Raw genomic sequence first — 21,230 nt, 5'->3', positions numbered from 1 at the left:
CTGACTGGGGCCTAGAATGGAACCTGCAGCCTAGGTACGTGCCCTTCACCAGGAACCCAACCCACGACCCTTCAGTGCAGGGGTGGACGCTCCACCGGAGGAAGCGGCCATTTCTGAGCAACTCTTTCTTAAGAAAGGCCTTCCTTGCATTGACCTTTTCTATCAGTTCCATTCATTGGTCTTCTGGGGTCCATAATGCAAACTTCTTTTTCAAATGACAACACCTCACATATTGGAAAGCTAAGACTGCTTTGCCCCTCATTCTCCCCTTCTTTCTACCAAACTTAAGACCAGTTTCTCCAGATGCTCTCAGGTCGAACGGCATGGTGTTCGGGCCGCACACTTTCCGGTGTGCTCCTTTCTGGCCGAAGCCGCCGCCTTTAGGTCGGAACTTTTTTTTAGTAACAAACGAACGGGGACGGGGAGACAAGATCCCTTCCGGTTCACGTTGGAGGTGCCTCCATCTACCGAGCTGCCGAGATTCTCCCGAGTTCCTAGAGGGGCCACTGCGACCGCGCACAACTGTCCGCGGACGGGCTATGACGTACTTCCGGCTGCGCCTGCCGTGGTGCGCGTCTGGGTGTCCCAGCGCCAGCAGCGGCTCTGACTCACGGTGAGCCTCCCGGTCCCCGGTTAGCTCGGCGGGCGGAGGAGGGCGCCCTGGTCGGGAGGATGAGCAGAGGGAGGAGTGGGCGTCCGGCCGTGGCCCCGCGGAGTCCCCAGGCGGGTCCCGGAAGGGCTGTGGGGAGGAGCCCTGGCCCCTGCCCAGCCCTGGAGACGCTGGCTGCCTAGAAAGCCTTTCCTCCTCCCCGGGTTCTAACAAATGAAACTGTATCGCGGTGTCAGGGCCGTTTTTGTGCGCTCTTTGGGCAGAGCAGGGCCTACCAGCCCCCCACCCGCCTCCCCGGCCCAGAGCCCTCAAAGGGAGGCCCGAACCCAGGGCTAATGGATGAAACACGCCCCAGGGGGTTGCGGGCCTTCTCTGAGAAATGGAACCTCTTTAGAAGGCCTGATCCAAGGGAGTGAATATCTCGTTGGTCTTTGTTCAGGTGGGAGCATATTTTATTATAACTAAGGTTGAGCATCTTTTCATGGATTAGTTACTGAGCTAAGACTTGAAAGACGAATAGAAGCCTGCCATAGAATTGGGCACTGAGTGAGCATCGGGAATGAGAAGGGAAGTGATGACTGAAAGGGGAGGCAGAGGCCAGCTAGGCATTTGTTTACCATGCGAAAAGTTCAGTGGTTTTAAATAGCTGGGTGGTATTAACAGATTTGTGTTTTGAACCTCTGCAGATGGCCTTTGAGCCTGTGGAGATAGAATTGCCAAACTGGAAAATAGACTGTGTGATTTCAAGGGACGAAAGAATATTGTAATGTTGCCAACTAGTTCAAAACTAAAAGTATTTGATAAAATTTTAAAAAGGCTTCGTGTTATGTTTGAAATAGATCTGCTAGGAACTATTTCATTAGGCCAATATTCTGATAGTTATTGGAAGAGAGTCAGAAATTAACTGTTGCTGCTCCTAGAGACAAGGCAGGTGTTTAAAAAAAAAAATCTGCACTATCCTGTTTTGTTCAGTGGATAGAGCATGAGCCTGCAGAGACCAAAAGGTCCCTGGTCGAGGCAAGTGCAGGAGGCAACCAATCGGTGTGTTTCTTTCACATTGATATTTCTCTCTGTCTTTCCATCTCTAAAAATCAATGGAAAAATATCCTTGGATGAGGATTTAAAAAAAGAAAATCCTAGCCCAGCTGAGAGTGGCTCTGGTTGAGCATCCATCCATGCACCCAGAGGTTCTCTGTTGGATTCCTAGTCAGGGCACATACCCGATTGTGGACTCGATCCCCAATGGGGGGTGTGCAGGAGGCGGCCAATCTGTTTCTCTCTCATCATTGTTCTCTATCCCTCTCCCTTCCTCTCTCTCTAAAATCAATAAAAACATTGTTTAAAAAAATCCTAAAAGGAAAAGGCTTCACAACTTTTTAAATGTTTTATTGACTCTAAGAAGGGTCTGCTTCAACATAGTAGGTATTGAAGTTAACAACCATATTTCTCTTTACCAGTCCATAATAGAACAGCATTTACTAAAGCTGCTTGTTTGCCCCAACACCCCATATTTTGTGTTTTAAATAATTTTAGGGTAGTTTTAGATTTATAGAAGAGTTCAAAGATAATACAGTGAGTCCCCATCTACCTCTCACCAATTTCCCTTGTTAACATCTTACTTTACTGTGTACATTTGCCACAACTATAGGAAACAACATTGGTGCATTACAATTAACTAAGCTTCACACTTTGACTTTTACTAGTTTTTCCCTAATGCCCTTTTTCTGTTCCAGGATCCCAACTGCGATACCACATTACATTAATCGTCATGTCTGCTTAGTGTCCTTCAGTCAGTGACAGTTTCTCAGTCTTTCCTTGTTTTTTTTTATTAACTTGACGGTTTTGAGGACTACTGGTCAGTTGTTTCTGTAGAATGTCCCTCAATTTGGTTTGTCTGATGTATTTCTTAAGATTAGGCTGTGTTTATGGGTTTTGAGGAGGAAGACCACAGAAGTAAAGTGCTCTTCTCATATCAAGGCACATGACTTATCACTGATGATATTAATCTTTTTTTTAAGTGTTTTTACTGAGGTAGCATTGGTTAGTAACATAAATTTCAGGTGTGCAACATGAGATAGTTCGATATCTATTTCATGCTCCCCACACCAAAAGTCTATTTCCCATTCATTACCATATATTTTGACCCCCTTTACCAATTTTGCTCTTCCCCTTCTGGTAACTACCATTATGATGTCTGGATCTCTGAGTTTGTGGTTTGTTTTGTTTTTCTTTGTTTGTTCATTTGTTACTTTTTTTTTTTATTCCACGTGTGAGTGAGGTTATATAGGTCTTGTCCTTTTCTAGCTGACTTAATTCACTTATCATAATTTGCTCAAGCTCCAGGCATGTTGTTAAAGATGGCAGTATTTCATTTTTTATGGCTGAGTGGTATTCCATTGTGTGTGTGTGTGTGTGTGTGTGTGTGTGTGTGTGTGTGTCTAGATACATAGAGACCATGACGATGTTAATTTTTTTTTTTCCTGCAAGAATGCCAGGACATTAGAAAGTGACACTTGGGCCTGGCCAATGGGGTTCCGTGCTTGACCATCTCCCTGAACCAGGAGGTCCTGGTTCAATTCCCAGTCAGGGCACATGCCCGGGTTTTGCAGGCTTGATCCCCAGTGTGGGGCGTGCAGTAGGAAGCTGATAAATTATTCTCTCATTATTGATGTTTCTGGTTCTCTCCCTTCCTCTGAAATCATTGAAATATAAAAGTAACACTTGGTCAACCCCAAACCGCGTGTACCTCCCATTCCACCTAACCCAAACCCACATCATCTAGGTTCTTGGTTCCAAGAGAACAGACATGGCTTAGTATAAGTGTTTATAATAAGGAAGATTGATTGTTCTATTTATCAGTAGCTCTCAACCTTGATTGGTTGAGATTTTACAAAAGTACTGCTGTCAAGCCTCTATCCTAGGCAACAAAATTAAATACCCCGAGATCACTGCCAGGACACTGGTTATTTAATTAAAAACCTTTAGGAGACTCGGGGTTTTGAGACCAGTGACAAACCAGACCAACTTGAACCATATGCAGCCCATCTTTTAAGGGTCTTACAGCAGGATTCATCAAGCTGGTCTGAAAACAGAAAGGCTGAGGAGCCCAAGTAAAGCCTGAGAGGCCCAAGTAAAGCAGGAAATTTGGAGAAAGCAGAAAACAGACCATTTTTCAAATGTTTTCATATCCTTAAAACTCACAAATTCAACTCATACTTGTAGCAAGAATTACTATCAAACTCCACTCATTGGGCCAGAAGCGCTGTGGTGTTTGCAAAAATCTTGCCTCTCATGTAGCACACTACCTGTATGATGTTAATTTTGATCAACTGGCTGAGGTGGTGTTTGTCAGGTTTCTTCACTGTAGTTATTTCCCCCCAGCAAGTCAGTAAGTATAGCCTATATTCAAGAGGTTGGAGCTCTGCCTCCTTGAGGGGAGTGTCTACATAAATTTTTGGGGATAATTCTGTATGGGAGATTTGTCTTCTCTGTTTATTTATTCATTCAACCTTTTTAACATCAGTAATGGGCTTACGGATATTTATATTAAACTTACGGTTATAATCTAGTACTACACCATTTATTTTGTGACTACTGGGAGCTTTTATATGTTGGCTTTTGTGTTCCTTTAACATGCCTCACTGTGGTTGTTTAATACTTCCTGGCATTACAAGATGGCTCCAGGCTCAGCTTGTATATTCCCCAACCTAGAATCAACCATTTCTCCATCTCTATTTCCTTTTATTGGAGAATGGTATTTAGAGACCAAGCTTTGGGCACTGGGTATGCTTATTCCTACCAGGATGTTACTGCTTCTGGACCTTCACAGCAGACGGAGCTAGAAAATAAGTCTCCGTAGTAACCCATGTACACACATTATGTAATTCTGTATCAACCTCTGTCTATATTACACTAAGCATGAATTCTTACTGCCATATTTTTTAAATTTAAATTTGTATTGATGTTTTTAAACACAATTTCACAGTTTTTACTCCTTAAAAGTAGACCCGAAGATCCATGCATTGCATTCTTTCCACAGATACTTGAGTACCTGTAAAGTACTAGGTATATTTTAGATGTTTGAAATATAGCAGTGAACAAAATAGATGAAGAGTTGATTTTCAAGGATGGAGACAGTTTAAAAATAAAAGTAAAATATGTAGTATTTGTATGGTGGTAAGTGATATGGAGAGAAAAAATAGGAGGATAAGGAGTTTTGAGGTAAGGGAGGGTAGTGTGCAGTTTAAAACATAGTGGTCATGCCAGCTGGTGTGGCTCAGTGGTTGAGCATCGACCTATGAACCAGGAGGTCACGGTTCGATTTCCGGTCAGGGCACATGCCCAGGTTGCGGGCTTAATCCCAGTGTAGGATGCAGAAGGCAGCCTATCAGTGATTCTCATTATTGATGTTTCTACCTCTCCATTCCTCTCTTAAGTCAATAAAAAAATTTTTTTAAATAAATAAAACAGGGTGGTCAGGGGGTCAGGCATGCATAATCTGGAAGAAGCATGTAATCGGCAGGAAGTGTTAAAGGGAGCAGCCTGGACAAAGGCTCTCAGTTGGGAGTGTGCCGCGCAAGTCCCAGAACCAACTGCCTGGGGTAGAAAGAACAGAGAAGTACAAGATAAGATCAGAGACAACAGGGAGGCCTTCTTGGCCATTATGATGCCTTTGGCTTTTACTCGGGGTGACACAAAGCCTTGAGAGGTGTAAGCAGAGGAATGGTGTGATCTGACTTAACAGGAGATCTCTGGCTGCTGTGTTGAGAATGGACTGAGGGAAGAGTGGAAGCAATTAGGAGGCGGCTGGTGATGGACTGGGATGGCAGTGTAGAAGGTTGAACTCTGTATCTCTTGGATGTAGAGCTAACAGGATTTACTTATGAATTATATGTAGAATGTAAACAAGAGAGGGATCAGGGATGACCACGTTTTTGGTCCATGAAAACAGAAGTAGAGCTGCCATTAACTGAGATGAGCAGCTTTGGGGGAAAGATGGGAAGTGCAGTTTTGGGCATGTTAAGCTTGAGATGACGTTGGACAGGCTGGTGGCCCAAACAGGTTCTGATGTCTTGCCTGTTGTTGGACTGCCCTCCTCTGGCTGGAGTGTGAAGTTTTGTAACCAGTTATGTACTTATTCCAACATTGAAGTCGACTTTTAAGCATACCTAAGAAATGCTCCCAGCACTGCTACATCTGTCGTCTTTGGTGCCAGAGCCGTTATTTTAGGAGACTGGTGGCAATGCTTCTTCCCTGGCTCAAGTAATCCTGAACTGGGGAGCTCCTGCAGCGAATTGGGTGTGTAGGACAGCGTTAGGGAGGGGATGGTGCTGATTATGGTTCACCCTGTCAGGACACCTGTTGGCATCTCATAGAATGCTTCCGCATGGTACAGCGGAGGGGAGTCCAAGTATTGGCATCCCTAGAATTCTGATAATTATTGAATTTTTCATAAAAGCAAGGTTACATATTGAGGTTCTATTGCCAGAATCCCATTTCACATTTTTTTTATATTGCAAAAATTGATCACAAAAATAAATGAAGGGGAACAGTTATATATAAAATACATGTTTTTAATATGTATTCACTAGATGTGTGAATCTAAACACCTAATTTAAAGCTATAACATAAATGTACATTTGCTGGCCAGCAATAGCCTGTTAAAACCTCAGGAGTTCTAAGAGTTTAAAAAAGTTTTCAGAGCACAATTAATGTTAGTTTAATTTTTAAATTATGCCAAGTGCTTTTTTTTTTGGGGGGGGGGTGTTAATCTTCACTTGGAATATTCTTTTTTTTTTTGAGAGAGAGAGAGAGAGACAGACAGACAGACAGACAGACATCAATTGGTTGCCTCCTGCACGCCCCTACTGTGGATCAAGCCCACAACCATGCACGCCCCCTACTGTGGATCAAGCATGTGCCCTGACCGGGAATTGAACCCTGCACTGAGCCACACCAGCTGGGCCTCAGTGTGCTCTTTTGAAAGTAAAATCAAAGTAAGATATTCTGAGCTACCTCCAGAGAGATTTGAACAGTAATTTTTACATGGTAATATTATAGTGGCCATAATTTTTACAATTTCTTGTGCTAAAAGTGTAACTGTAAGACCCAAATTTAAAAATACTTATTTTGGTAATTTTATGGTAACCATATTTTCTTAGGTTGAGCCTGTAGTCCTGAAGAACCAGAAATCTAAAGGAACTAATATTCCTTCTACAAAGAGCCCATCTTTAGTGAGGCTGTTTCTGGAGTCCATATGATGACCAAGGTACTGGGCGTGGCCGCAGGTGTGGGCCCTAGGCCTCTACAGGAGCAGGTGGGGCCTGTGATTGTGAAAGTGGAGGAGGAGGAGAAAGAGAAATGCTTTCCGAGCCTGGAGATGTTCCGCCAGCGCTTCAGGCAGTTTGGATACCATGACACACCCGGACCGCGGGAGGCACTCAGCCAGCTCCGCGTGCTCTGCTGTGAGTGGCTGCGGCCCGAGATCCACACCAAGGAGCAGATCCTGGAGCTGCTGGTGCTGGAGCAGTTCCTGACCATCCTGCCCCAGGAGCTGCAGGCCTGGGTGCAGGAGCACTGTCCAGAGAGTGCTGAAGAGGCCGTCACTCTCCTGGAAGACCTGGAGCAAGAACTGGATGAACCAGGACAGCAGGTAGGAGGGAGTGTGAGGGGGCATTTTTTATGCTCTGAGATTGGGAGCATGCCATTCCAGGCAGGAATGGTTTGTCCATACAATACAAATAGGCAAATGGAAGTTTCTACTGATTTAGACCATGTTTCCTCCTCTTTTTCCTACTATCCTACACTAGCTTTAGCCTTGAGAATTGAATGGGGGGTGTTTCTCTTTTCTCTTTCCTAGAGATTCTACATAGCTCTCCTGAGATTTTCTTTCATTTTAGTTCTAAAGTGAGCTGTGGACAAACCCAGCCATTCCTAATTGTCTAGGTTTCACCTCCTCCAAATGAAAAGAAACAGGCACGGGAGAAGATGTCCTCTTCAGGAACAGCAAAGAAATCCCTGAGCAGCACCCAGACACAGACTGTGGAGACAAGTCCCAAATATGAATCTTGGGGACCCCTGTACATCCAAGAGTTTGGTGAAGAGCAGGATTTCACTCCAGAGCTAAGACAGAATCAAGGTAGGAACAATTCATTTGTTAATGATTTGGTGAGCCTGTTATAATCAGCTTTGGATTATGCAGAAATGGTCCCTGATAAATTTATTCAACTTCTGCCTTGGGCTATTTAAAATTTTTAACTTTTAAGTTACTTATTTCTTACACATAGTTCATGGCAACTTGAAGGAGAGCCTGTGTGAGGAGCCGCATGATTGCTCCTCATGGAGCGAGAGAGATTTTAGCTCCCACTGCTGCCGTCAGTGAGTGGGGTGAGCCTGGAAGCAGCTGAGGGTGACTGCTGCCAGAGGAAGGAAATAGATGGTCAGGAGACAGACAGAGGGATAAGGAAAAGGGGGCTGGAAGCGGGTACCTTTGTCAGTTGGGGCTTCTGTACCCATGGAGGGAAGACTGTGCTTAAGAGGAGCCCATTTTGCCCTAGCCGGTTTGGCTCAGTGGATAGAGCATCAGCCTACAGACTGAAGGATCCCAGGTTTGATTCTGGTCGGGGGCACATGCCTGGGTTTCGGGCTTAATCCCCTGTGTGGGGTGTGCAGGAGGCAGGCAATCAATGATTCTCTCTCATTGTTGATGTTTCTCTCTCTTTCTCTCCCTTCCTCTCTGAAACCAATAAAAATGTATAAAAAAAAAAAAAGAGGAGTCCATTTTTCAGAGGAAACCTCTATGTGTGTGGATGGTTAGATGGACTTTTAGCAGTGTGACGGTCTAGTGAAATGCTCTTAAAAGATGTACTGCTTTAATCTGATTTCAACAGTAATACTTTATAATTAAAGAATGACAAGACCTAGCTGATATTGATTAAATGGTAAGAGTTGAACGCTGGTGGTAGTTAAGTACTTTCACTTAAATTAAGAAGGATCTAGGCCTGGCTAGTGTGGCTCAGTTGGTTAAGCTTCATCCCATATACCAAGAGTTCACTGGTTCGATTCCCAGTCAGGGCATATGCCCAGGTTGTGGGATCAGTCCCCAGTAGGGGGTGTGCAGGAGGCAACCAATGTTTCTCTCCCCCTCTCCCTTCCTCTCGCACTAAAAAAAAAAAAAAAAAAAAAGTAAAAACATTAAGGAGGATGATCTGGGACTAGAATGATTATAAATGGACTGAATGTTCTCTTTTATTGCTTTTACTAGTGGCCCTGTGCACGAATTCGTACACATTGAAAGGAAATTAACTAGAAGAAATATTTTAATATAGTTATTTGCCCTTTCTCTATAATAGAAGTGTCAACCAAATTCACGATCAACAATGACAGATGGAAACACATGCATGTGATTGGCACCAGCGAGAGCTTTATATGTATGGCGCATGCGCAAGTCAACTTAGCCATATGTATGTGTGTGTATGTATATATATATTAGTAGCCCTGCGCATGAATCCATGCACCAGTAGCTTGCTGCTGCCCTCCAGTAGCTCTCCCCCTGCCCCCACTCCAATAGCTTGCTGCCCTGCCCCCTCCTGTAGCTCTCCACCCCACCCTCCTGCTGAGCCGTGATCTGGTCGTTACACAGTCAGTTATTACGCTTCACGGCGTAACAACCATTTGCATATTCTATCTTTATTATATAGGATATTCAGCTTCTATGAGCGTATAGATTTTTTGAGTTTGCCGCTAGCCTCTTCTCCCTTAATTATTCTTTTACTAGTAGCCCATTTGCAGGAAGAATCCTGCAAGCGGCTGCTGTGGCCGCCGCCGTTTCGGCTGCCATGCCTGCACCCGCGTGCCGCTGCCGCCCGCCCCGCTCCGCCCTGCCCGGGCTTTCCCTCTGACAGCCACCTTGCTTTCTGCTTTTCCTCCCTCTTCCTTCTAAGTTGTCTTCAGTCTTCACCCCTCCCTCCGTGTATGCAAATTAACTGCCATCTTTGTTGGGTAATTTGCATACTCACCCTGACTGGCTGGGGGGCATGGCTTTGGCTGGTGGGCGTGGCTTGGGCAAAGCAAAGGTGCAGTCAATTTGCATATTACTATTTTATTAGGTAGGATTTTCCTTAATCAGATTGACCCTTCAGCAATCTTTCTAACTTGTTTCATTCTGCCCAAGCATCTCCCATCTCCCTTTGCTGCTATATACTTGGCTTTGCCTTATTGCCCTCTATATATGAAGTTCTCCTCCTAGCAGAAAAAGCCATGTACTCTTCATACCATCATAGCTTTTGGTAGGGTAGGGGGCTTGTGTGAAAGTCTGGTATTGTAAACTAGATTTGATGATGACTTATTTGTATAATTGTGATATTGTGACCTCTCAGAGCAATTTTTGGTCACCCTTAAAAATCCATCAATGTCATCTGATGATTCTCTTTGTCCTTTAACGGTTTCTTCTCAGAACAGGAAATAACTCACATGTCCTTATTCTACTTATTGTTTCAGATTGTAAATCGAACATCCAGAATGAGGAATCAACAGATATGCAGAAAAGTTCTGAAGAGTCTCATGCAGAAGAATTCAAAAAGGATATTACTCCCATGGTTATTGCCAATAAATTTGAGGCCAGGTTAGAAAGGCAATGGGTAAACCTTGAAAAAGAAAGAGGAACAAAAACCTCTCTTCTAGACAAAGGTTCCAAGAAAGGTAGAGAATTAATGTCCACTAAACCTGCCCCAGGAGAGAGACGTTACATATGTGCTGAGTGTGGAAAAGCCTTTAGCAATAGCTCAAATCTTACTAAACACCGGAGAACACACACTGGGGAGAAACCCTATGTATGCACCAAATGTGGGAAAGCCTTCAGCCACAGCTCAAACCTTACCCTTCATTACAGAACCCACTTGGTAGACCGGCCCTATGACTGTAAGTGTGGAAAAGCCTTCGGTCAGAGCTCAGATCTCCTTAAACATCAGCGCATGCACACTGAAGAGGCACCATATCAGTGTAAAGATTGTGGGAAAGCTTTCAGTGGTAAAGGCAGCCTCATTCGACACTATCGAATACACACTGGAGAGAAACCTTATCAGTGTAATGAATGTGGAAAGAGCTTTAGTCAGCACGCAGGTCTTAGTTCTCATCAGAGACTCCACACTGGAGAAAAGCCGTATAAATGTAAGGAGTGTGGAAAAGCCTTCAACCACAGCTCCAATTTTAATAAACATCATAGAATCCATACTGGGGAAAAGCCCTATTGGTGTAATAATTGTGGGAAAACCTTCTGTAGTAAGTCAAATCTTTCCAAACATCAGAGAGTCCACACTGGAGACGGAGAAGTGCTTTAACTGTCAAGTAGGCTCAGTGTTTGTGTATGTGCGTTTTTGTAACTCTAGAACATGAATGCTAGGGAGAAGTCAGATAATTGTAATATAAACTTAAGTGCTAGCTTTTGTTTCACTCAACATCAAGAGACCCTGGAGGAGTGAGAGCAATGGCACAGTAGGAAGGAAGGTCCTAGAGCAGGGATCCTCAAACTTCTTAAACAGGGGGCCAGTTCACTGTCCCTCAGACCGTTGGAGGGCCGGACTATAGTTTAAAAAAAACTATGAACAAATTCCTATGCACGCTGCACATATCTTATTTTGAAGCAAAAAAACAAAACAGCAAAAACACCCGCATGTGGCCCGCGAGCCGTAGTTTGAGGACGCCTGTAGAGGGTCTAGTGGATTCCTCACTCGTTAGCTTAATGGGCCGATCCCCTCACCACACTTGAGGTCCCAGTAACCATGCCGGCATTGCCTTTTGTATACTTAAAGTGATGTGTATCAAGTATAATTATGGAGAAAGCATTATGACTTTAACTTTTAACATACCTTAAAGAATTATGATTTGTAAAGAATTGAGCCATTTGAACACAATATAATCTGATTCAGAATTTATAACATCTTGTAATACTTCAGGACTGTTATAATAAATGGTATGTTGTTTATTGAACACTATTCTAGAGAGAAAAACTTGCTACTGGTTTCTCTTTTTGGAAATTTGGATTTGGGGTAAATAGAATATGTAGTACTTGTGAATGAATGTGTATATTAGGAAATTGCAGTAGTGTGTAGAATAGTTGCATTTTGGTCTGTGCTTTTTTTCCCCCTACATACTAATACATTTTTTTCATCACTGGGAACATTTTGTCAGCCTCTTGTGCATTTTGGTTGTGTATACTCTGTCTCTGCCAAAGTCTTTGAAAAACTGATTCTCCCTCAGAAGCGTCATTCTTCTAAACTCCAGACGTCAATAATACCCAATTTGATTAACTTCAACCCATCCCATCTTTTCCTTCTGACTGAAATCTCTTTGATTTCTTAAGATACTTCTCTACCTTATAAAAAGTATTTTGGCCAGTAGGTAAGTCTTCTTGTTACCTAGAAACCAACTACTTCACGCCTTCTTCCTATCACTTGCTTATTTTGTTGTTCTGAGTTTTTTTCACCTTTTACTATTAGTTACTAAAACATATTTTTTGTCTACTGCAGCAGCCATAGTGTTCAGCAAACCTGATATACCAGGATTAGGGACAAGAAAGTGTCATGTCTAGTACCAGTTCTGATCTCTGGAAACTGCCGGTATGCCACCCTGGGATCAGATTAAACTACAGGTAGCAAGTCTTTATGCACCAGCCAAATGTATTAGAGAGTCATTACTTAAAAAAAACAAAAAAACAATTGTGCTTGAAATCTGAAATGTTTTTACTGTTCCAGAAGCTTACTGATGACCTGGATGTCCTGCCAGCACTCTAACTCAGTACCTTTAATGTGAGCGCTCCTATTTATATATTAACCATGATGGAGGCCCACAGAGAACTTAGTGATTAGGAGCAGCTGATACCTGTAGGTTTCTGGAGCTGCTCCACATGAAGGAAATGAAGGTAGAGCTGCTGAGCCTCAAGACCTGCCTCATACTCCTTTGGTGAGAGGTGAATGGGTCCCCTATCTGTACTGCCCCTTATTTTCCTGATACCTTCTGTGCAGTGGGTACTTTCTGAGGGGCATTGATATATGACACAAAGATCTACATACTTTGTTTCAGCCCCCTTCGGTCCATCTGTCCTTAAGCTGAACTCTTCCTCGTATCTTGTCCCCAGGCTTTCAGTCTTATTCTTTGCAGGCCCCTTGTCTAGACAAGCTGTTTGCCACAGCCCAAGAGGCCCTGGAATCTTTACCTCAGGCTCCTTCTTCCTCCAAACAAAGTTGGTGCCAGATAGCCTGCCTGCAGCTCTGCCCACCAGATTTCACTCCTGAGGAAGCACATAGGGAATCAACAATGCCTTCTTGATTCATGCTAACATTGAGCTGACTCCTCTGTGGAACAGACCGCAGGTTTATTCCACCAACAAGTCTCAGGGAGTCTTCCAGGAGTCCACAGGTATGAGCAGAGGGAGGTATCGGTTCAGCAGAGGCAGGTGACAGGTGAGAGCTTCCTGCTTACATAACCTGTGACTGGACCTGCTCATGCCTGATGCACAAATGTGACATTTCTTCCATATGATGGATTGTTACTGTGTCCACCTGATTTAATGAATCTGAGCATACTGAGCTGTGATCAATAGCTCCAGCTACATGATCACCTGATGTCTAATGGGTAGTAGTATCCCAGGAGCTGCTCTTCAAACTGAATAGTTCTTTGCTGTAGAAGGCATGGCCTTGCTCTAGATTCTATTGGCAAGCTCCTACTGGGGCTTACGAGACCTCTACACATTTTTCACCTACCACAGATACCTCCAACACCATCTGAATCTGCCGGTCATACGGCACTTGGGCTCTGTGACTCTGGGCTACACTCGAAAGTGTATGTGTTACCTCCAAAATCCAAGGAGGCTCTTCAAACACTGCCTTTTTCATAGTAGTGAGGGCAAGATGCAATAATTTGTTCCTTAGAATTTCCCAGCATGCCTCAGATATTTGGACCCTTAAAAACTTCACTGAACCCAGCCAGTGTGGTTCAGTGGTTGAACATCAAACCATGAATCAGGAGGTCGGCAGTTCGATTCCCGATTAGGGCACATGCCCAGTTGTGGGCTCGATCCCCAATGGAGGTGTGCAGGAAGCAGCCAATCGATGTTTTTCTCTCATCTATCTCTCGATCCCTCTCTCTTTAAAATCAATAAAAAAACATTAAGAAAAAATAAATTTAAAAAAAACTGATATAAAAGACCCTTGAATCTTTGTAAGGTTTATCTCCCATGCTCTAGTACATGTGTGTTTTACTGAAGGACCCAGTACAATAGCTACTTCCTTTTCATCAAATCTGATTATTATGATGTCATCACTAGAATAATGTTCCACAGAATGTCCAGAAAATCAAGGTCTCTTTGAAATAGCAGGAGGGTTGATCAGGCCCTGGGGTTAAGATATTGAACATACTCTATTCTCCTTCCCTCTTAATTGTGAACTGCCTTTGACCCTCTTTATTGATGAGGATGGGAAGATCACTAGGTGCATGCCAAGAACCATAGATCATGTTGATCTGTTCTAGTAAAAAACACTACAGCCCTAGCTGGTTTGGCTCAGATAGAGCATTGGCCTGCGGACTGAAGGGTCCTGGGTTCAATTTTGATCAAGGGCACGTGCCCAGGGTTGCAGGCTTGATCCCCAGTGTGGGGCTTGCAGGAGGCGGCCAATCAATGATTCTCATCGTTGATGTTTCTCACTTCCTCTCTAAAATAAATAAAAATATATTTTTTTAAAAAAATAGTACAGCAGCCCAGCCAGCATGGCTCAGTGGTTGAGCATCAACCTATGAACCAAGAGATCACAGTTCAATTCCTGTTCAGGGCACATGCCCAGGTTATGGGCTCGATCCCTAGTGGGGGGTGTGCAGGAAGCAGCCAATCAATGATCTCTCATCATTGATGTTTCTCCCTCTCTGAAATCAATAAAAATATATGTTTTTTAAAAAGTAAAAGGTGCCCTAACCGGTTTGGCTCAGTGGATAGAGCGTTGGCCTGAGGACTCAAGGGTCCCAGGTTCGATTCTGGTCAGGGACATGTGCCTTGGTTGTGGGCACATACCCAGTAGGGAGTGTGCAGGAGGCAGCTGATCGATGTTTCTCTCTCATTGATGTTTCTAACTCTCCCTCCTTTCCTCTCTGTAAAAAATCAATAAAATATATTTAAAAATATGTAATACCTCAATCAATAAAGAAATTAAAATGAAAGGAAAAAAAGTAAAAGGTGCCCTGGCTGGTTTGGCTCAGTGGATAAGAGTGTTGGCCTGCGACTGAAGGGTCCCAGGTTCAATTCCGGCCAAGGGCACATTCCTGGGTTGTGGGCTCCATCCCCAGTAGGGGGCATGCAGAAGGCACCCGATAAGTTGATTCTCATCATTGATGTTGCTATCTCTCCCTCTCCATTCCTCTCTGAAATCAATAAAAAATATATTTTTTTTAAAAAAAGGTAAAAGGTGCTGGGAAAATTGGACAGATATGTAAAAAAAATGAAACTAGACCACCAACTTACACCATACACAAGAATAAACTCAAAATGGATAAAAGACTTAAATGTAAATCATGAAATCATAAAAATCCCAGAAGAAACAATAGGCAGCAAAATCTCAGACATCTCTTATAGCAATGTATTTACAGACACATCTAGTGCAAAGGAAATTAAGGAGAAAATAAACAAATGGGACTACATCAAAATAAAAAGCTTCTGCACTACAAAAGAAAGCAACAAAATAAAAAGAGCCAATTGTATGGGAGAACATATTTGGCAATGATACATCTGATAAAGTGTTAATATCCAAAATATATATGGAGCCCTGGCCAGCTTGGCTCAGTGGATAGAGTGTTGGCCTGCAGACTAAAGGGTCCCAGGTTCAATTCCAGTCAAGGGCACATGCCCGGGTTTTGGGCTCGGTCCCCAGTAAGGGGCATGCACGAGGCAGCCAGTCAATGATTCTCATTGATTTTTCTCTTCCTCTCTGAAATCAATAAAAATATATATCCTGAGGTGGGTAGGGAGAAAAAATAAAGAACTAAAAATAAAAATATATATACTATATAATAAAAGCCTAATATGCTAAGTGTCCAGTGTTCTGTTCAACCAATCAAAGCATAATATGCTAATGATATGCTAAGGCTGCCCAACTGCTCACTATGACATGCACTGACCACCAGAGGGCAGATGCTCCAACTGGTAGGTTAGCTTGCTGCTGGGGTCTGGCCAATCGGGACTGAGTGAGATGGGCCGGACACGCCCCTGGAGCCCTCCTGTGGTCCCTCCCTGGCTGGCCAACCTCCCGCACCCCTCCCTGGCCCTGATTGTGCACCAGTGGGGTCCCTTTGGCTGGCCTGCACCCTCTCACAATCTGGGACCCCTCAGTGGATGTCAGCTGATTTCGGCCCAATCCCGCAGGCCAGGACGAGGGACCCCACTAGTGCACAAATTTGTGCACCGGGCCTCTAGGGTATATATAAGGAACTCATACAACTTAACAAAAGGAAGACAATCCCAATTAAAAAATGGGCGAAGGACCTAAATAGACACTTTTCTAAAGAGGACATACAGATGGCTAAGAGACATGAAAAAATGCTCAAAGTTACTAATCATCTGAGAGATGCAGAGCAAAATGACAACGAGGTACCATCTCACACCTGTCAGAATGGCTACCATCAACAAATGACAAGTGCTGATGAGGATGTGGAGAAAAGGGAACCCTACTATACTGCTGGTGGGAATGCAGACTGGTGCAATCATTATGGAAAACAGTATGGAGTTTCCTCAAAAAATTAATATTGGATTTGCCATTTGACCCAGTGATCCCACTTCTAGGAATATATCCTAAGAAACCCAAAGCACCAATCAGAAAGATTGTATGTACCTCTATGTTCATAGCACAATTTAAATAGCTAAGATCTGGAAATAGCCCAAGTGCCCATCGGTAGATGAGTAGGTAAAAAAGCTGTGGTACATTTATATCATGAAATACTATGCAGCAGTAAAAAAGAAGAATCTCTTACCCTTTGAGACAGCATGGAGAAATCTGGAGAGTATCATGCTAAGTGAAATAAGTCAGTCAGAGAAAGACAAGTATCACATGGTCGCACTCATATGTGGAATCTAAATAACAAAATAAACTGATGAACTGAGTGGAGCCAGACACTCGAAGCAGGAACAGAGTGCGGAATCTCAGAGGGAAGGCAGGGAGGGTGGGTGGGTGGGAGGTAATCAACCAAAGACCTTGTATACATATATGTATAACACATGGACACAGACAATAGGGTGCTGAAGACCTGAGGAGAGGTGGGCAGGGGGTGTCAACGGGGGAAAAGGGAGACATATGTAATACTTTCAACAATAAAGAATACTTAAAAAAAAAAAAGTAAAAGAGAGAGTGAATGAGGATCCCTGGTAGACTGAAAAGGACATGTTCCCAGGGGATTTGAGGTTGGCTTGGTCTGAAGATGCTTGTGAGCATTCCTCCCCCATACAGACACACATGTTCATAAAGCACAAGACTTACAGTTACATTTGGATTCCAGGTAAACAATATTTGGGACATACTTCTTATACTAAAAATGTTATTCAATATTTATCTGAAATTTTAATTTAACTGGATATCCTGTACCTTATCTGGCAATCCTACTTCTAGTATGAGTGGGCAGCAATGCCTCCACCCCTTTGTCTTTCTAAGCATGGTCATCTGATGAATTGAGGAATCTTAGTTACTTCAGCAAAATGTGTATTTGTTGATGAGGTAGCAGCTTTGTGCATCCCAGGAAATACATCGTGACTTTATAAGTTCTTATAGAATAACCGTGAAGTGCTGGAAATGTGAGGATTAAAGAGGGCAGCAGCTCTTTCCTTGTAGCCCACCTTGGAATTCTCTTTGGTGGAGACTCTCAGCTACTCGGAGACAGGAGATGATCTATCTTGAGATGACAGTAAAAAATGCAAACAGCTGTTTCTATCATTTTAAATAATGGCTTAAATTCGCCCCATTTAGTCAATCCACAATGATTTAAAATAGTTCAAGTATATGATTCAAACAAGATTCTAGAAAATGAATAAACCAATTTTGACTCCTATTGTTTTACATTTCAAGTAATATGAGAACCAATATATTTTTACATTTCAATTATTTTTTAAATTGTAAATTATACATAACATAAAATTGGCCATATCCCTATTTTTAAAATATCCCTATTTCACACACGAGGAAACAGACTCAAGGCTTCCAAGGAATTAAGTGGTGGACTAGAATTCTCAATGAAGTTCTGTTTTCCTACACATCCAGGCTACCTGCTCATCTACCTAAGAGTCATGATGATCATTCTAGACATTTTGTAGAATGTTTCTTTTCCTGACCACAGAGATTAATGACATTTGCCTTTTCTATTTATTATCTTAGACCAAAGTGGCTAACCAAGAATGAGGTGAGCCAGGATCGGTTTGGCTCAGTGGATAGAGCGTTGGCCTGCGAACTGAGGGGTCCCAGGTTCGATTCCGGTCAAGGGCACATACCTTGGTTACATCCCCAGTGGGGGGCGTGCAGGAGGCAGTTGGTCGATGTTTCTCTCTCATCGATGTTTCTAACTCTCTCTCTCCCCCTTTCTCTCTGTAAAAATCAATAAAATCTTACCTTATAATAGACAAATATGCAAATTGACCGCACCTTCGCTACGCCAAGCCACGCCCACCAACCAAGCCACGTCCACCAAACAAGCCACGCCCACCAGGAAACCGTTGCAGGGACGTTGGGGTGTGGCGGAGCCCAAGGCCGGGAAAGCCTCGGGCGGAGGCTTTCCCCGGCCTTGGGCACCAGCGGGGAGCCTGCATGGATCGCAGGAAACCACTGGGGGTCGGCTCCTGCGATCCTTAGCAGGGATGTTGGGTTCGGCCGAGCCCAAGGCCACCGCCCGGGGCCAAGCCCCGACCCTGAAAGAAGGCAGAAGGCGGTAGCCACAGCCAAGGCCTGGGTCCCCGGTGCTGGCAGAAAACTGGTGCAGGCAGCCAGGTGAATGAAGGTCTATTGCACGAATCTTCGTGCAAACGGGCTACTAGTTATTTTATAAAAAAAAAAAGAATGAGGTGAGCATTCCACCATGGAGTGATTGTGAAGCAGCAGATATGAACAGAATATTTGATGAATCTTAATTCCACAGGAGAGAAAAAAAATATCCCATCATGCAGGTTATGTTCTATCAGTGCAACAGTCATCCCCAGGAAACCCCCCATTAGGGAAAAAGCCTATGACAGAAATGTCAACATTCTACAAGAAGATCTTGTAATAAATGTAATTGGGTTGCTCAGCCATTGGCAATCATCGGAAAATCCCCAGAGTAAAGAAATCCTATGTAAGTAGAAATCCTATGTATTTGACTGGGGAAACATGGCATCAGAAGTGCCACCTTGTAATGCATGTGAGAAAAATATACTGGAAAGAATCCCTCTGTGTGTAATGAATGTGGGGATGCATTCACTGGGAGCTCCACCCTTACTCAGCATCGGAAAATCCATACTGGAGAGAAGCCATTTAAGTACAGTGACTGTGCAAAACCCTCAAGGCAGAACTCTGACCTCATCATACATCAATAGAATTCATTCTAGTGAAAACCATATAAGTGTTCTATGTGTGGCTGAAACCGGTTTGGCTCAGTGGATAGAGCGTCGGTCTGCGGACTGAAGGGTCCCAGGTTCGATTCCGGTCAAGGGCATGTACATTGGTTGCGGGCACATCCCCGGTAGGGGGTGTGCAGGAAGCAGCTGGTCGATGTTTCTCTCTCATCGATGTTTCTAGCTCTCTATCCCTCTCCTTTCCTCTCTGTAAAAAAAATCAATAAAATATATTTAAAAAAATAAGTGTTCTATGTGTGGAAAAGCCTTTAGGAATTGCTCATGGCTTTCTCAACAGAAACAAACTGGAGAAAAACCTTATTCCTGTCATTGGTATAAGAAAACCTTTTGTTTTAGCATAGATCTCACCAAACATCAGAGGTTCCACACTGGAGAGAAATCTCATCAATGCAACAACAATGGGAAAATCTATCAGAAATCATCTGATCACACATCAGAGAGTGCATACTAGGGAGAAATCTCACACATGGATTCATTATGGGAAAACTTTATACCAGCCATAAAATCTTATTGTCCATCTGAGAATCCATACTGGAGAGAAATTTTATAAATGCAATGATGTGGGAAAGCTTTCTGCAAAGTTCAAACTTTATCACACACCAACCATTCACATTAGAGAGAGAGAGAGAGGCCTTGTGCATGTGTTCGGTGTGAGAAAACTTTTATGAGTAGGGATATCAACAAACATCAGGCTGTTCACACTGGAGAAATGCCTTACTAATGCAAACAATATAAGAGAAGCTTTTGTCCAAGTTCGAATCTTCTCACCCATTAGTGAGGTGATTAGTAAAGGCAAATGTTATTAATCTCTGTGGTCAGGAAATGTAACCAGCGATTGTGTCCTTATGACCTTATGAAAGTGTAAAAAGGCATTCCACATTACACAAAGGAACCTTATCAATTATCAGAGTGTCTACACTAGAGGCACTATGCATGTGGTCCGTGTGAAAGAACCTTCTGTCTCAGGAGGGATCTTACCAAGCACCTGAGAGTTCATCTAAAGCTGTGGTTCCCAACCTTTTTTTGGCCATGCCCCACCTAAGCATCTCTAAAATCCTGATGCCCCCCCTCTGACATATAATTCTTATTATTCAAAAAGTGAACTCCTATTCACATGGAGGAAGCCTAAAAGGCCATTAAATTGGTCTAAAGAAGCTTCCAAAGAACATGGCATCCATGAAAGAGAAAAATAGAACAAAAGGACAGTTGAAGTATTGGGGAAGAAACTACTAAGAAATTGTTTTAAAAAAAATAATAATCTGCCAAAACCGGTTTGGCTCAGTGGATAGAGCGTCGGCCTGCGGACTCAAGGGTCCCCGGTTTGATTCCGGTCAAGGGCATGTACCTTGGTTGCGGGCACATCCCCAGTAGGGGGTGTGCAAGAGGCAGCTGATCGATGTTTCTCTCTCATCGATGTTTCTAACTCTCTATCCCTCTCTCTTCCTCTCTGTAAAAAAATCAATAAAATATATATTTTTAAAAATAATAATAATAATCTATATATATAAAAGGCTAAGTGACCGACCATTCATCTGTCCGACCAACCAAACAGTACATATGATGCGCACTGGCAATTTAAAAATAAACATTGACTCATGCATGCACAATGCATATAAACCTCTCGCTGGCACCAATCGCACATGTGTGTTTTGATCTGTCATTGTCTATCGTGAATTTGGTTGTTTTTGTTGACATTCTGAAGCTGAAAGACAGCATTCCTTGTCGACAGAATATGTCTGAAGACCAACTATATGCAATCGGCCATAGTACAAACAAGTTTAAAGTACAGTAAGTATTTGGGGATGTTTCAGACAGTTGTCTGTTAAATCAAATATGAGCCCTAACCAGTTTGGCTCAGTGGATAGAGTGTTGGCCTGCAGACTGAAGGATCCCAGGTTCAATTCCAGTCAAGGGCATATACCTTGGTTGAGGGCACATCCCCAGTAGGGAGTGTGCAGGAGGCAGCTGATCGATGTTTCTCTCTCATCAATGTTT

General features: G+C 43.2%; 1 protein-coding gene across 1 annotated transcript; it reads left to right on the top strand.

Moving 5' to 3' along the window:
• The first annotated feature begins 514 nt into the window (after nt 1–514).
• Nucleotides 515–21,193, top strand: ZSCAN21 (zinc finger and SCAN domain containing 21). The gene is made up of 4 exons (XM_079787662.1): nt 515–613; nt 6,772–7,262; nt 7,556–7,748; nt 10,109–21,193. Exons 2-4 carry the CDS (start codon nt 6,867–6,869, stop codon nt 10,945–10,947), a joined length of 1,428 nt encoding a protein of 475 aa, XP_079643788.1. The 5' UTR covers nt 515–613; nt 6,772–6,866; the 3' UTR covers nt 10,948–21,193.
• The last annotated feature ends 37 nt before the right edge of the window (nt 21,194–21,230 follow it).

Source organism: Cnephaeus nilssonii, assembly GCF_951640355.1.
Source record: "Cnephaeus nilssonii genome assembly, chromosome: 2".
Classification (NCBI taxonomy): Eukaryota; Metazoa; Chordata; class Mammalia; order Chiroptera; family Vespertilionidae; genus Cnephaeus; species Cnephaeus nilssonii.
This window is presented reverse-complemented; position numbering and strand designations above follow the sequence as displayed.